At 47.9% G+C, this 15,790-nt stretch overlaps 1 protein-coding gene across 5 annotated transcripts in view; it reads left to right on the forward strand.

Annotated features, from left to right (window-relative positions):
* The window catches only part of MTMR14 (myotubularin related protein 14), a 55,331-nt gene extending 40,249 nt beyond the window's left edge, over positions 1–15,082 (forward strand). For 2 of the 5 annotated variants that reach the window (XM_024556446.3, XM_053929450.1), the window contains 3 exons: positions 126–305; positions 10,882–11,037; positions 14,484–15,082. In XM_024556446.3, coding sequence (XP_024412214.2) covers positions 126–305; positions 10,882–11,037; positions 14,484–14,667 — 520 coding nt within the window. In that variant the 3' untranslated portion in view covers positions 14,668–15,082. The remainder of the gene's footprint in view (positions 1–125; positions 306–10,881; positions 11,038–14,483) is intronic. The other 3 variants (XM_024556448.3, XM_024556449.3, XM_024556447.3) reach the window with 3 other exon arrangements.
* Positions 15,083–15,790: the final 708 nt, after the last annotated feature.

The raw sequence follows: 15,790 nt of genomic DNA on the forward strand, positions 1-15,790 counted from the left end.
TGATGTGTGCCCACTCCCATATGGCATTTTCCTGCTGGAAGTAAAGACTGGACCCTGAGATTTGGTAAAAGTAGGGCTCGCCTAGAGCAGCCCCTTGGCCAACAGTCCTCCTCTTTCCACTGCAGGAGGAAAAGCCACTCATCCTCTCCACAGAGTGTGCTCTGGAACCGGCCACAGCCCTCAGAGGACCGCCTGCCTTCCCATCAGGGGCTGGTAGAAGCCAAGTCTTCCAGCTCCTCCTCCTCGAACCATTCTGACAACTTTTTCAGGATAGGTAGCAGTCCCCTGGAGGTGCCCAAAGCCAGGTGAGGAGCTCCAAAGCCTCTAATGTTGGAGGTAGCTCGCCCTCCCCCCCTTAATAAGGCTGGAAAGTGGGGTTCCAGCACTTGAGATGGTGCCTCAGGTGCTGTCTTGGGACAGGGTTCCTGGCATATGGCCTGGTGCTCAGTGTACCCAGGAGGCCAGAGGGAACTGACACGCTTGCAGGCCAGCTCACTGTTTGGAGGATGGGTTAATGTTTGGGTACAGAGCAAGAGGTGGTTCCAGAGTGGTTTGAAACTCCTTCCCAGAGCCCTGGCAGGTGGGGGATTCAGAAGGCATAGTGGTTGTGATGTGAATTGGGGCTGCCTTCACCTGTTGACTTTGGCAGGTCTCAGCCCACCACCCCACCCCTTCCCTGTGGACCTCACATTCTCATTAAAGAGATGAATCTAGATCCTTCGAGTCCCTTCTGGCACTCACATTCTGTGCCTCAATTGGTGGAGCAGTGAGAAGAACAGATAATAGGGAGCTAGGCTAGATGTGCATGGCTGGGGCAAACCTCAGGAGACTGCATGCTGGGAATGGGAGCACCTCAGTCATGACGGACGGGTGTGGCTGGAGTTGCTGCAGGAACGATGTTTCCTAGATGAGATTGAAGCTGAGCATGCACAGGGGCTTGGGCTTGAGGGATGGTCTGGCTTTTGGGGAAAGCATTTCTGAGCTGAGCCCATACCACTTTTTCCATGTCATCCTGCCAGGGAAAGAGTTCTGTGCATTGCTTTGTTTTCTAAAGCCTTGAGAATATCTGATCCTTCTGGAGAGAACAAAGCAATGCGGGACTTAAGAAGTTCTTAATAAATTCTAGGGAGAAACAGGCATTTAGCAGAAAAAGCATGAACATTGAAGTCCACCCTGGATTTGAGCCCAGCTCTGCCAGAGTTTCAGGCCTTTGTTGTAATGAGCCTGTACCAAGGAGGAAACAAGGAGCCCCAAAGTCACAAGCATATTAAACAAGGAGAAACTTGAAACTTCTGGAACTCCCCCCTCATTGCCATCCTCTGATTTTTCTCTGTGGGCAAAAGCAGGCATTGGAGGAAGACGGGGAAGAGCCCCCTCCCCATGCACACACAGCAGATCAGTTGTAGAGCTCCAGACTGCACTGTCCAGATGGGTCTTACACACTCACTTCTGCAAGTGAGCCCTTCAACTTGGAGCACTAACATGTCTGCCAATGCTGTAATGAGTCTATCCAACAGAGACCACAACCCCTCTGACCCCACAGGAGGTTTAGGGGGACTGGCGGCTGAGCAGAGATCATGTGCAGCAGCAAGTTCACATGCCTGTGCTCGTTCCCCTCTGTGGGCCCGCTGCCGTGCCGCCCTTGCATGCCCAGCTTTCCTGGGGCAGGTCCGGCTGCTGCAGCACTGTGTGACCCTCGCCTTTCTGGGCTGGAGCTCTTGCTCATCGTCTCTGCCTCCTTTTCTGCCTGTGCAGCATTGCTGGACACCTGGGAAGGAAACGAGAAGATTCCTCTTGGCTGCTGTGGCCCTGCCCTGGTGTTAACTATCTAGCTGCTGGGGGTTCCTCTGCTGAGGCAGCAATCCATCACCTCTTCCCACACCCCAGCTATTTATTATTCCCATCTTCCCACCAAAAGAGCATACTTTCGGTCTTGTGCTGGTTTCCCTGAGCCTCACTGGTGGTTCTCCACTTGACTGTGGGCCTCAGACTCCTATGGCCAGTCCAGGATAGCAGCGTTGGGGTATCCTCTGACTCCTCAGCCCTTTGGACCAGGCAGGGCCTAATTGAGGCTGGGACAACCGGTCCAAAGTAGGACACAAAGCCTTGGAAAGGCGTGAGGTGGGCTGCTGTGAGGTGTTTGATGACTCTGCTGGGCTATTCTGGGAATGCCCACTTGGAGCCCAGCGGGGCTGGCCAGGCAGCAAGGTTCTGGATTGGATGCCTATTTGCTAGAGGTTTTGAAAGACTAGATTATTCAGGTTTGGAGCATTCTAATTATGTATTTCCATTAACATTAAAATTAATTTAGTCTCTTTTATCTTAAAGTGCCTGAGGGATCCTGTCTTTAGCTTCCCTGCCTCTCTTAGGTAACAGTAGCCAATCAGCTTTTTAGTGCAGTAGCGGGTACTGTATGGAAGGAACCCTTTAGTAAAGCTATCTGTGACGGCCAGAATTCCCCTCACAATGTGAATTCCCTGGGTTTCATGTGCTCCAAATTCCAAAATTCTCTAAGGCAGGGCTTCCCTATAAAAGGAATCAGTAAAGCTTTGTTCAAAGTGAAGAAGTAGGTGTTGGGTTGGGAAGAAACTTCGGTGGGGGTACTGCTTCTTACCCAGCCCTAACCCATACCTCTCACCAGAAAGACTGGTGGCTTTTTTGCATTGTCAACTGCCACTACAGCAGATTCTGGCTGAGCTTCATTTCTGGACCATTGTTAAATCTGTCATCAGCTACAGGGCTGGGAAGAGTGAAGACCAGTGCTCTGAGCTCACGCCTCCCCAAGCCACAGTTAGTAAGTGGCCCAGCTCCAGTCATGTGGCCTTGGTCTCTGTTCCAGAGTCAGACATCCTTAGGGGTCAGGGGTTGCTAGCACAGCATGCTTGAGGAGGAATGGTGCCATCCCTGAACCCAGCATGAAGCCAAGCTGCCTGAAGAGCCAATGAACTTGGCTGAGGGTCACCTAGCAGCCTGGTTAAAATAGCTAAGTAGCAACATAGGAACCAATTCTGCTGCCCAGGCAACTGCTCTTCCCCGATCCTCCACCACCTTCTACTGCCTGCTCATTATAAGCGGTAAGCTCTGTTCCAGGCTGTGTTTGATGAAGTAGAGAAACCAGATTGCTTTCTGCAATGCACGGGTTCCTGTCCCACGTATGATGTGTTCTTGCATGGGGCCGTAGCTCCAGACCAGTGATGAATATGAGAAGCCTAAAGACATTGCTAGCTTGAGACCTGAGCAGAAAACTTGGAGCCCCCAAAACACCTCTTCTTGGACTTGTGCAGAAACGCAGAGGCCCCTGGTTGAGTCACACACAGGCACGCACACTTGTGCCTATGGTTAAAGGCCAGACTGGAAGTTAGTTTTTCAAGTGGTGTTTGTTTTTCAAATGTGTAAGAAAGCCCATTCTAGCCATCTCTGAAGTCAGTTGCTCTGTGAATTCAGGCCCTTGTTGAACTGAAGGATTCTTCCTTTAACGCCCTGTTCCTGGAGGTATTTACTCAGATAGAGGCTATGAGGTCATCACCTGAGGGCTTGGAGGTTGATGAGGGGCAGGTGTGTAGATTAGGAGACATCTAGTTGCCTCAAAGTCTAGGATTCTGGGTCTTGGCTTAAATATTCATTCCCAGTATGACCTCAGACTTGGCACTTGGCAGTTTAAACAGTAAAGGAAAATAGTGGTTCATGTGGAGAGATCCAATGGAAAAGGCAGCCTTTGGTTCTCTCCTCTTGCCTCCTACATGCCATATTTATCTTCTCTCCACCTTCCCTAATGGTGGCTGGTCACTCCTGGGACACTCTGCTTCCTTTCTCATATCCAGGGATCACACGCAGACCTCTTTTCCAGCCATAGATCAGAAGCTCTGTGCTTTATTGCAGTTGGAGGGTATGTGTCCATCAGTGAGGCCGATACCACCCCTTATCAGGAAGAAAGATAATGGCTAGCATGGCCTTTGGTCAGACCTGGGTTGCACTCCCAGTTTTGCCACTTCTAGTTTCTTGACTTGGAAAAAATCACTTCCCTTCTGAGCTCAGGTTCTTTTGTTTGTTTATTTGCCAGGTCTTAGTTTATATGGCTTCAGAGGGGAATGGGAGTTTTACTTAAGTGAATTTTAGAAATAAATGAAAATTTAGATATATTGCCAAACCTTGGCCTATTTTGATGTGGGGTTTATTTTAGATTTTATTTATTTATTTATTTTTAATATATTTTCTTGATTATGCTATTACAGTTGTCCCATTTTTTTTCTCCCCTTTATCTGCACCTCTACCTGCACCTTTATTCTCCTCTACCCTGCACCTCTCCTCCCACCAGCATTCCCCACCTTAGTTCATGTCCATGGGTCGTACATGTAAGTTCTTTGGCTTCTCCACCTCCCCCTGTCTATCTTGCATCTACCAATTACGCTTCTTATTCTTTGTACCTTTTGCCCCACTCTCCCCTCTCCCAATCCCCACTTATAATCCTCCATGTGATCTCCATTTCTGTGAATCTATTCCTGTTCTAGTTTTTTGCTTAGTTTGTTTTTGTTTTGGGGTTTTTTTTTAGGTTTTGTTGTTGATAATTGTGAGTTTGTTATTTTACTGATCATAGTTTTGATCATCTTTTTCTTAGATAAGTCCCTTTAACATTTCATAAAGGGCTTGGTGATGATGAACTCCTCTAATTTTACCTTATCTGGGAAGCACTTTATCTGCCCTTCCAGTCAGTCTAAGCTCTGCTGGGTAGAGTAATCTTGGATGTAGGTCCTTGCCTTTCATGACTTCAAATACTTCTTTCTAGCACCTTCTTTCCTATAAGGTTTCTTTTGAGAAATCAGCTGACATTCTTATGGGAACTCCTTTGTAGGTAACTGTCTCCTTTTCTCTTGATGCTTTTAAGATTCTCCCCTTGTCTTTAATCTTGACTAATGTAATTATGATTTTTTAAAAGATTTTATTTATTTATTTTTAGAGAGAGGGAAAGGAAGGGAGAATGAGAGGGACAGAAACATCAGTGTGTGGTTGCCTCTCGCACACCCCATGCTGGGGGCCTGGCCTGCAACCCAGGCATGTGTCCTGACTGGGAATAGAACCAGCACTCCTTTGGTTTGCAGGCCGGCACTCGATCCACTGAGCCACACCAGCCAGGGCCTATTTTGATGTGTTTTTGATGGGCAGATTCTAAATGCCTTATGATACCATCTCTTTTTGTTTTGTTTTTTGTTGTTGTTTTTGTTTAAACACCAATTTGTTGTTCTGTTTACTTATGCATTCATTGGTTGTTTCTTGTATGTACCCTGACCAGGGATTGAACCCACACCCTTGACTCAACGGGATGATGCTCTATAACCAACTGACATACCAGGCCATGGCTGTTTTTTAATTTTTAACAATTTTTTATTTTTTAATCACTGTTAGCATACAATATTATATTAGTTTCAGGTGTACATCCTGGTGGTTGATTATACATTTATATAACTTACAACATGATCACTCTGCTAAATCCAACACCCATCTAACGTCATACTTAGTTATGCAGTATTATTGCCTGTATTCCCTATGCCGCACTTTACATCTGCATGGCTATCCTGTAACTGCCAGTTTGTACTTCTCTATTCCTTTACCTTTTTCACTAATCCCTCCACCCCCAGTTCCCCTCGCATCTGGCAACTGTCGAAATGTTTCCTGTACCTATGAGTCTATTTCTGGCCTGCTTGTTCTTTCTTCTTTTTTAGATTCCACATACAAGTGAAATCTTATGGCACTTGACTTTCTCTGTCTGACTTACTTCACTCAGCACAATACCCTCTAAATCTGTCCATGTCCGTTGCTGATGGCTACATTTCATATTTTTTTATGGTTGAGTCATATTTCATTGTATGAATAAGTACCACTTTTTATCCATTCATCTATTGGTGGACACAAGTTGTTTCCATACCTTGGCTATTATAAATGATACTGCAATGAACATATGGATGCATGTGTCTTTTCAATGTGGTGTTTTGAGTTTCTTTGGATAAATACCCAGAAGTGGAATTGCTGGGTTCTTCTTTGTCTTGTTACGGCCTTTGTTTTAAATTTTATTTTGCCTGTAGAAATAGAGGCATGGATTCTTGGAACAGACTGACCACTGTCAGAGGGGAAAGGAGTTGGAGGATTGGATGAAAGGGGGTGAAAGGGATTAAGCAAAAAAAATATATATGTATGTATATATACAAAATATATATTATACACAGAACAGTGGGGTGATAGCCAGAAGGTAGGGGGAGGTAGGCAAAGGGGGGGAACAGGGAAGGAAAGATTTTGCTTGGGGTGGTAGGCACACGATGCAGTGTGTAGGTGATGTTTTGTTGAGCTGTATGCTTGAAACCTGTATGGTTTTGCAGACCAGTGTCACCCCAATAAATTCGATTGAAAAAAAACAATTGACTCAGATTTTTAAAAAGTCTATTTTGTCTGGTGTAAGTAGTGCTACCCCTGCCTTTTCTTTGTTTCCATTTCCATGAAATATCTTTTTCTATCCCTTGACTTTTAGTCTGTGTGTGTCTTTTGATCTGAGGTGAGTGAGTCTGTTATAGACAGAATATATAAGGGAATTGTTTTGTTATCCATTCAGTCACTGTATGTCTTTCGATTGAATTATTTAGTCTATTTACATTTAAAATAATTGTTGATACGTTTTTATTGCCATTTTATTATTCATATTTTTAAATCTTTTTTTTCTTTTTCTGAAAGAAGACCCTTTAGCATTCCTTGTAGTAGTGGTTTTGTACTGATGAATTCCTTCAGCGTTTTCTTGTCTGGGAAGCTCTTTATATATCCTTTGATTCCAAATGATAGCTTTGCTGAATAGAGTAATGTTAGTTGTAGGTCCTTGCTTTTCATCACTTTTAATATTTCATGCCAGTCCCTTCTGGCCTGCAAAATTTCTGTTGAGAATCATCTGACAGTCTTCTAGAAGCTCCCTTGTAGGTAACTAACTGTTTTTTCTCTTGCTTTTAAGATTCTATCTTTGTCTTCAATCTGGCTTTTAATTATGTATCTTGGTGTGGGCCTCTTTGGGTTCATCTTGTTTGGGAATCTGTACTTCCTGGACTTATGTATCTTTTTCCTTTACCAGGCTAGGAAAGTTCTCAGTCATTATATCTTCAAATAGGTTCTCAATTTCTTGTGCTCTGTCTTCTCCTTCCGGTACCCCAAAGATGTGAATGTTGGTACACTTGAAGTTGTCCCAGAGACTCCTTAAACTATCCTCATTTTTTTAAATTCTTTTTTCTTTTTGCTGTTCTGAATGGGTATTTTCTGCTTCCTTATCTTCCAAATTGCTGATTCAGTCCTCTGCTTCATTGCTGTGTTGTTGATTCTCTGTAACGTAGTCTTCATTTTAGTTACTGTATTCTTCATTTCTGACTGGTTTTTTACGTTTACTATCTCCATTCTTGTGTTCTCTCTCTTTGTTGGAAGTTCTCACTACTCTTCCAGTAAGTTCATTGAGCATCCTATAAGCAGAGTTTTGAACTGTGCATCTGGGAGACTGCTTGCCTCCATTTTATTTTGTTCTTTTTCTAGAGTTTTGTTCTGTTCTTTCATCTGGGGCATGTTCCTTTGTCTCCTCATTTTGCCTCCCTCCCTGTATTGTTTCTGCATATTAGATAGAGCTGCTTCACCTCCCAATCTTGGTAGAGTGGCCTTCTGTAGAAGGTGTTCTGTAGGGCCCAGTGGCACAGTCTCCCCAGTCACCCAAGCTGGGTGCTCCAGGTGCACCTCTTGTGTGGGCTATACACACCCTTCTGTTGTAGTTGTGAGCTCAGTTTTTTGAATCCCATCTTTAAAGTGGGAGTAATGATCCTGGCCTCCATCCATTTGGGTTTAAATGAGGTAATAGAGTGAAATACCTGGTACATAATAAATACTCATCTCTCCTGCAGATGTTCAGTAAACTGTATCTGTGGTTAAAGACCTGTTCTTATCAGTCACATATCTGAGGGCAGTGGGCCATATCAGGGCACTGGGCAGGTAAAAGGCCAGGCCAGATCTGTTTTTGTTTCACCTGTGTGGTTTGGGCCAATTCTGCTTGGATGGATGATTATGCTACCTCCTTCCAAAAAGGACTATCTAAAGATACCCGCCTAAGTTGGCCCACAGCGGGTATCTGGAAGGAGGTAGAGGGAAGGTGGAGGTGGCAGCCTTTTTGGTGCTCTGATGAGGGCCTAGGCTGTATCCATCTAAGGAGTGAAATATTGCCAAGAAGCCAACCTCCTGGTCCTTCTGAGCCACAGGGATGTGAACAAATGACCGTAGAAGCAACATTGGCTCCAGTTCTGCAGTTTGAAAGTAGCTTAGTCTCATGTTCCCTCTAGTTCCCTAGCCTGGATATGAGAGGAGGTGGAGCTCAGACTTTTTTTTTTTTTTTTTTTTTTCTTTTTTGCTGCTTTGTTTGTACTTGAGTAAGGGTATGAAGCAAAGAATATGGGGTCTAGTTAAAGATGGTTGAGTTACACATGTATTAAGGCTTTCTTTTTCTTCCTCCCTCCCTCTTTACCTTTCTTTATCTTTAGTGAAAGGTTTTCCTTTCACTATGCAGGTGGAAGTGCTCCCTTCTGGTGACTGTTTCCTTTCATCGTCAGGTAACCCCTGTAACCAGCTAATCCAAACTGGTACTTAGGAACACTTCTCTGCTTAGCACAGTCCCTTGCTCTCAAACCCAGGAGCTGAGTGGTTGCTTTTCAACCCTTTCTTTGACAAACGCCTCAAGTAAGAAGACTCATTTAAAGCCTGTATGCTCACTCTTGAAGACGATGCAAAATATGGCTGCTTGCTGAGATGGCTTCATGTCCCCTAGGGTCACGTCCCCTGATGCTGTCTTATGCTGCCTACTGCATCCCACAGCTGTCCCCTGACTGCTCCAGGTGTGGTTCTTGCCTGGTGGTGCTACCTGCTGGACACTGGGAAAGTAAAGGGAAATGACTAGCCCAGGAAACCAGGAATCCTTGCAGGGAACCTCTCTAACCACATTCCGTCTGTCTACTATTTTCCCATTGGCAGTGTGAGTCTCTGGTGGCCCTGAGGGAATAAGGCTGGGCATAAGAAACCCCCATGGTCCTTGCCCCAGGAGTGCCTCATTCTGCTCCACCTCTTCTACTCAGCATCCCTTCCACTCAGCATTGGCTCTGGTGTTTAGGAATTGTTTTCCCACAAACCACTACGACTGGGAAAGAAACTACCCTAAAGCTGAACAATAGATGAGGTTTGTAGAGCTAGGCTGACCTCAGCAGGTTTATGCTGACTGCAGGTCCCGGCATGACCTGGAGAAAGCACTGGGCAGGCGCCAGACTATGGCATATGGCTTGCTCTCTCCTGTCTCTTTGATTTACAGACCACATGAGCCCTACCAAGTTTTCCATCTAGAAACAAGGCTGCCCTGCTTTCTTGGGCACTAGGGGCTTCCACCAGGTAGCAGACCATGTCCTGTTCTCATCGCTGCTGTCACACACCTTCCGGAGTTTAGCAGGAGTGATGAATGTGGCAAGTCTCTTGTGTTACAGGAGGTTCTGATTCATGATGGCTTTACCGTAGAAAGCCATCTGTTTTTCCTGGTCTCAAGGTGGTTCCACTGTAGGACAAATCTGTAATCAAACTTGGCTTTAAAAATCTTTTATACTCACTAGCTGTGGTGCCTTGGGCAAGTATCTTCACCTGTCTGGGCTGCCATTTCCCTCTCTCTAAAATGGGGGTGGTTAAGGGTTGGTAGAGATGCAGTGCCTGGCTAGAGCTTCATTCAGGCGGCAGCTGCTTGAGGATAAGGTCAGCCTGGTGTGACTGGTGTGGGGCACTGTTGCCTCAGACTGGGAGCCCTTCACGTCAGCCAGCGGGGTGGGTTGAGGTCAGTGAATGTTTTTCTCTGTCCCCCACCTCCTATACCACTCTTCATGATTCTGTTCTGTTTCTGGGTCCCTGCGGGAGCACCTTCTGCTGTTCTTGAAATAAAGGATAAAGGGTCAAGCATCAAAGGCGATGCATCTCTGGGGACTGGGATATGGGGTAGCTGATGGAAGGGCCTTTGTTTGATGTTTCCCTATCTCCTCTCCTCCTCTTGTGCCCCTCCTGGCTGGGCTGCTGCCCCGAGATGGCAGAGCAGGGTTGGCTCTGAGTGGGAAGGAGGTGGCAGCAGTAGGTTCCCAATGCAACTTTCCTCTCCCTGCACCCCACAAACTTCCAGCTGAAAAAGGCCTGATGAAGCTGTCAAGTTGCCTGCCTGATTCATCCCTTCCCTCTGGGCATAGCCAGTGAGTTTGCTGGGTGTGCTTGTGAATGCAAACTAGAGCTCCTAGAAGGTGCTGCAGAGTGGGGGCTAGGGCTCCCAGCACCTCTTAATCTAGGTCACTGCCCTCCACTGTCCACAGAGGTTTGTTCTCTTACCTTTCTGAAAGGACCTCAGCAATCCCTGGGGTCTGCATTGCCTTCCCCACCAGGCTGCATGCTGGGAAGTGTGGGGTGATCCTGCCTCCCTCGTTCCTGGGGCATCCAGCCTTGCTCACCTCCTTTTGGTGCTGTTGAGATTGTACTTGCTCTGTCAGCCCTGATCCCAGGCTTTGGTTGCTGGCTCACCTCTTGTCACCATGCTTTGCTCTTGATCTTTTGCTCCTGAAAGTCTTTGCACTAAGCATTGTTCTCACAGCTGATCCTGCCTTACGGTCTATACTCTTCTTTCTTGATCATAGCCTCTCCGGCTGTCTTTGCACTTCTGGAGAAAGTGGTTGACTTTACAGATGCTCCACCAACAACCCTGTGGCCATGGCCCAGGGCCAGCATGGCCTCCCAACCCCTGTCCCTCCGCTGCTTCCCGTCAGGCATTTTGACTGACTGCATCGTCTCCCCTCTCTCTCCTCTCTGTCCCAGATCAGTGGACCATTCCCTGCCCGGATCCTCTCTCTCCACAGACTTTGGCAGCTGGCAGATGGTAACAGGCTGTGGCAGTATTCAGGAACGGGCTGTCCTGCACACAGACTCCTCTCTCCCTTTCAGCTTCCCGGAGGAGCTCCCTAACAGTTGTCTGTAAGTGTCTTGCTTGAGAAGGCAGGATGCTCCCCTGCCCATATCAAAAGCTGGTGAGCAATTAAAAGTGCTGGTTAGGAATGAGGCAGCAGCTGGCCCCAGGGAGCTGGCCTGGGATCCCTGCCCCACCCCAGTGTTTTGGCTAAGTATACCTCACTGCCCATGGACCCCTGAGGTACAAAGGAGGCCGTGTGGGCTGCTCAGGAAGTGCATTGGAATGTATGTTCACTCTCCCCAGCCTCCAAAACCGGGTGTCTCGAGGCACACCCTGAGGGAAAGCTGGCTGGACTGTAACTATAGACGATTCTATTTCTGTCCAAGGCTTTGCCTGACAGGAGAATCCTTTGAAAGCAGCACAGGGGGGAAGTGAATTGAAGGTAGGTGTATGGTGGAAACCGGAGCCAGAATGTTGCTGGGTTAGCCCTAGGGCTGTGTTCCTCCCTATTAGAATCATGGGTTCCTTGCCAACCCCTCTGCATTTTTGTCTTCTGCTTTTACCCGTGGTCAGAAAAAAATCAGCTGGTCATACTAAATCCCAAGCCTATAAAATCCAAGTCTCAATACTGGGCTTCCAGTTCTTGTAATATATACACTTGAGCGGCTGCCACTGTGGCAATTCCCTGACCCCTGCCTGCTCTGCTGCTGCTAGATGCCAGTGCAGGGAGAGCCTCTGGTGGCCTGGGGAGCTTCTGCGGGCCTGCTTCTCAGATGTGGCTGCCTGAAGGCCTTTGCCTCCCTACCACGGGTGAATGAACTTAAGGTGCTGGGGGTTCATCCCCACCACCAGAATCCAGCTCATACCTACCAGTGCTGACAGGTTGTCCTGGGGAGTTGAGAAGATCCCTGCTTAGGGCAGGCAGGGGCTGGACCTTGGGATTCCAAGATGGCACTCACCACCTCAGGCCCTGCAGCTGGGAAGTAGCTCAGGGACATCAGAAGCCACTAGTGCCTGGCACGGCCTTTGTAGCCAAGCCCGTAAGGGGCTTGAACTACAGCCAGAAACAAGATCCCTATCTTAGATTTTTGAAGGATTAAAAAAGGTAGTTGTCTGTACCTTTCTGTAGGTACTTTCTACTTCAGCCACACTGGCCTAAGTTATCTCTACAGTGAACAGACATCTCTGCCCCTGCTTAATAGCACCCCTCACTTTTACCTGGCATTAGCCACTGAAATAGGCAACTCCAGTCCCAGATCCTGTGGTTTATACCTTGGGCAGCTCTCTGAGCTCCTTGCTTAGAATTCTGGTTGGTTCTGGTGCCTCCCAGAGGAGGGCCAGGTTCTATGTGATCTCATGGCCTCCAAGACTGCAAGGAGGGGATGGGGTCAGGGTTGATTGTTGGCGAGGTAGCACAGTATCTGAGTTCAGTGCCTGGGCTTTGTTATCAGAGATATTTTAGTCCACATCCTAGCTGTTCTCACTAGCTATGTCTTGGGGGTGTCAGCCTTAACTTCTCCCAGCCCATTAGCTCCTCTCTTGAGAAAAGCTGACGGCACTATGGTAACTCCAGTCCCTGTCTACCCATTACCTGCTGTGTCCACAAGTGGATCGCATGTCCTCTCTGGACTCCGGTTTTCTTGTCTCTAAATAAGTTGTGATTTCTCCCCCTCTGCCTCCCAGAAATGCACTCATATGGACCTTTGGGTGTTCCTTGCAAATACAAACTGCTAATCTGAATTTCTCCTGGTTATATGCTCTGAGAAAAAGCTGACGATGCACACTTGGCTTCTAGCCTGTGTGAAACCTAAGGAAGTAAAGAAGATCTAGGGCCATGCGTCGCCCCCAAATGCCAGGAGATACTTTGGAGTTGTTTGTGGTGCTGCAGGAATCCAGTATCAGCTCCATTTTCTTAGTGCTGCTATGAGAGCTATTTGACTTTCTTTCTGCCTAGAACCTCCTCCTCCTTTCTCTCCCTCCCTCCCTCCCTCCCTCCCTCCCTCCCTCCCTCCCTCCCTCCCTCCCTCCCTCCCTCCCTCCCTCTCTCTCTCTCTCTCTCTCTCTCTCTCTCTCTCTCTCTCTCTCTCTCTCACACACACACACACACACACACACACACACACCCCACCCCCCCACCCCCCCACTGCCACCAGTCTACTTTCCCTAGATCTGTTCTCCCCATACTTACCCAGGACTGTCATTTATTTTTATACCTCCATCTGTTCCCCAGGCCTTGGGGTGCAAATCGTTTGGGCTTGGGAATTGTGGGCATTTCTGCTGTTTCTGACAGATTCCCAGGAGGGATTACCCAGGGATTGGTGGCTGGGGAAATTCTGGAGTGAGTGAGTTGGGGCTGGCTGTGGTGCTTAGGTGGATGGGAACGTGAGGGTTCATCTTAATGTAAGTGTGTCACCTGTCTCCCTCCATCTGAGTCCTGACCTTTCCTTGGATTCCATGTCCCTGCCACCTCTACACTGCATGCCTTTTAGTTCAGGGGCTGGGTGTGGCTGGTACCTCAGGCCTGTTCCATTAAAGAACGCTTCAGGCTTATACTGGTGTGGGTCAGTGGGTTGAGGCGTCACCCCACAAGCCAAAAGGTCACCTGTTTGATTTCTGGTCAGGTCCCTACATTGGGGGCATTCGAGAGGCAACTGATTGATGTACCCCTCGCACATTGATGTTTCTCTCTCTCTTTCCCCCGTAGTTCCCTTCTCTAAAAAAAAATATTTTTTTTTTTTAAGAAAAAGGACCCTTCAAGGTGTCAAACAGCCTTATATGGAATTCACATGTTGATAAGCCTGTGTCTTCACATACGTATTCCCCTTCTTGACTTACAGTTCCAGGCAGGGAGAGAAGAGGGGCTTTCTGTCCTCTATCTGTGATCAGTGTCTGTAGTGGCCAGGGAAGGAAAGGTACATGTCATTAGAAGAATACCGCTGGAAAAGCCAGCACTTTACTAGCTGTTTACCTGGAACCACAGTGACTAAAGGTGTGTGGCTAGAGCTTTGGGGAATTTCGGGGAGGACCCTGGCCTCTCTGGGGCACTGCCAAGAACTTACTGTCAGGATGCTCCAGGTCCTGGCCTCAAGAAAGTTGAGACCTTTGGTCAGCCAAGGCCTGATGCCTGATGTTAGTCTCCCTACAGTTAGATGTTAAGACTTATACCTCAGCTTGTTCTTACTAAGGAATGGAAGCCAACAGCTGTTGGAGCAAACTCCCTCCTGCTTGGTTCTGCCCCTTCAAATTATCCAGAGATGGTTGTTCCCCATAGAAAGTTAGGCCAGTGCCCCAGTAAAAGGTGCTGCTTCTGGGTAGGATCAGTAACCTGAGAACTGAGAGGAATGGTTTAAGAGGGGAACAGGGTCAAATATTTGAGGCCTGAACCATAAGGGTAGTGGGACCACAGGACAGACGTCGGTCTTGCGCTGGTGAAGCAGGATAAGCATTGCAGCATGAGGAAGATGTTGGATCCTGCCCCCACGATAACGCGTTCGTTCTTTCCTCTCCACAGGCTTGCAGCCCTGAGTGAACGGGAGACTCGGCTGCAAGAGGTGCGCTCAGCTTTCTTGGCCGCATACAGCAGCACAGTGGGGCTTCGGGCAGCAGCCCCCAGTCCCTCTGGTGCCATTGGCGGCCTGCTGGAGCAGTTTGTCCGTGGTGTTGGGCTTCGGGGCACCAGCAGCAGCGCCTTATGAAGCAGCCAGCCCACAACAGCTTTATGCCTCTCTCTCACCTGAGCCCTGAGTGGAATCAAAGCCATGCCCAGCCAAGGGGTCCTTCGGCGTCAGGGGAAGTCTCCTCTCTCCCCCATCTCCACCATGCACATGGCAGTCCCACAGCTGAGCAGGGCCAAGGACAGGGCTCTCCAACCCCCAGCTTCCTGACTGATGACCATCACGCCTCTTGTCACTGCCTCTCACCCACCCTAGTCTTTGCTAGGATTCCTGCCAACTCAGAACTGTGGGGTTTCCCTTGGGCCTTCTGGAGGCCGAGATTTCATGAAAGGAACCCCCTTTTCCATTCCTGTATCCTGGGGAGGAGGGGGTTACCTGCACTGAGAATAGGCAGTTTGACACATAACAAAATAAAATCAAAGTCTTTCTAAACAGCAGCTCTCTGGCGTCCTCATTGTATTGCTGTTTTTTGTAAGTTACTTGGAAGGTCTTCACCTTCCTGGTGCTGGAAGAGGCGGTTTAGGAGATGGACCTCAACTCCTGAGTCGCTATAGTCTGTGAGATCAGGACACGTAGTCAGGCTGTTAAGGGGTGGAAACAGTTGTCAGGCCTGCGTAGGCCCTAGTCACCTAGGGAATCTGTTTATCCATGCAGGTTCTTAGGGCTGCCTGAAATTTAGACTTGAGGTCTCTGAGATCTTCATTGAGCTGGGAGTAGGGTGGGGTGTGTGCTCAGTTTTATCAAGTTCTGGAGGCAGCTCAGTTCTGGTACAGGCAACCGGCAGACCCTGTCTCTGGTGGAAGGACTGGCTTCTGGGGCTTTGGAGGCACTTGGTGTGGGGAGGGTGGATCTGTGTGCCCATCACCTATCTACAGCATAACCTACGTTGGGTTGCACCCTCACATAGTGTCAGCATTTCTAACACCATGAAGTCTTTAAGACTCAAAGACCTGGGCAAAGGCTTTGCACAGTGCTGTTAATGGCCACCATTTACTGAACTCTGACTCTTAATGCAAAAGAGTTCATTGGTGTGAATGCCCACAGGGAGGAAATAATGCCAACAAATATTTGAGAACTTACTGTGTACAATCCTCTGTGCCAAGTCCTTTGCATGGATTATCTCAAAATTTTACAACACCCCACG

This window comes from Desmodus rotundus, chromosome 8 (assembly GCF_022682495.2).
Source record: "Desmodus rotundus isolate HL8 chromosome 8, HLdesRot8A.1, whole genome shotgun sequence".
Taxonomy (NCBI): domain Eukaryota; kingdom Metazoa; phylum Chordata; class Mammalia; order Chiroptera; family Phyllostomidae; genus Desmodus; species Desmodus rotundus.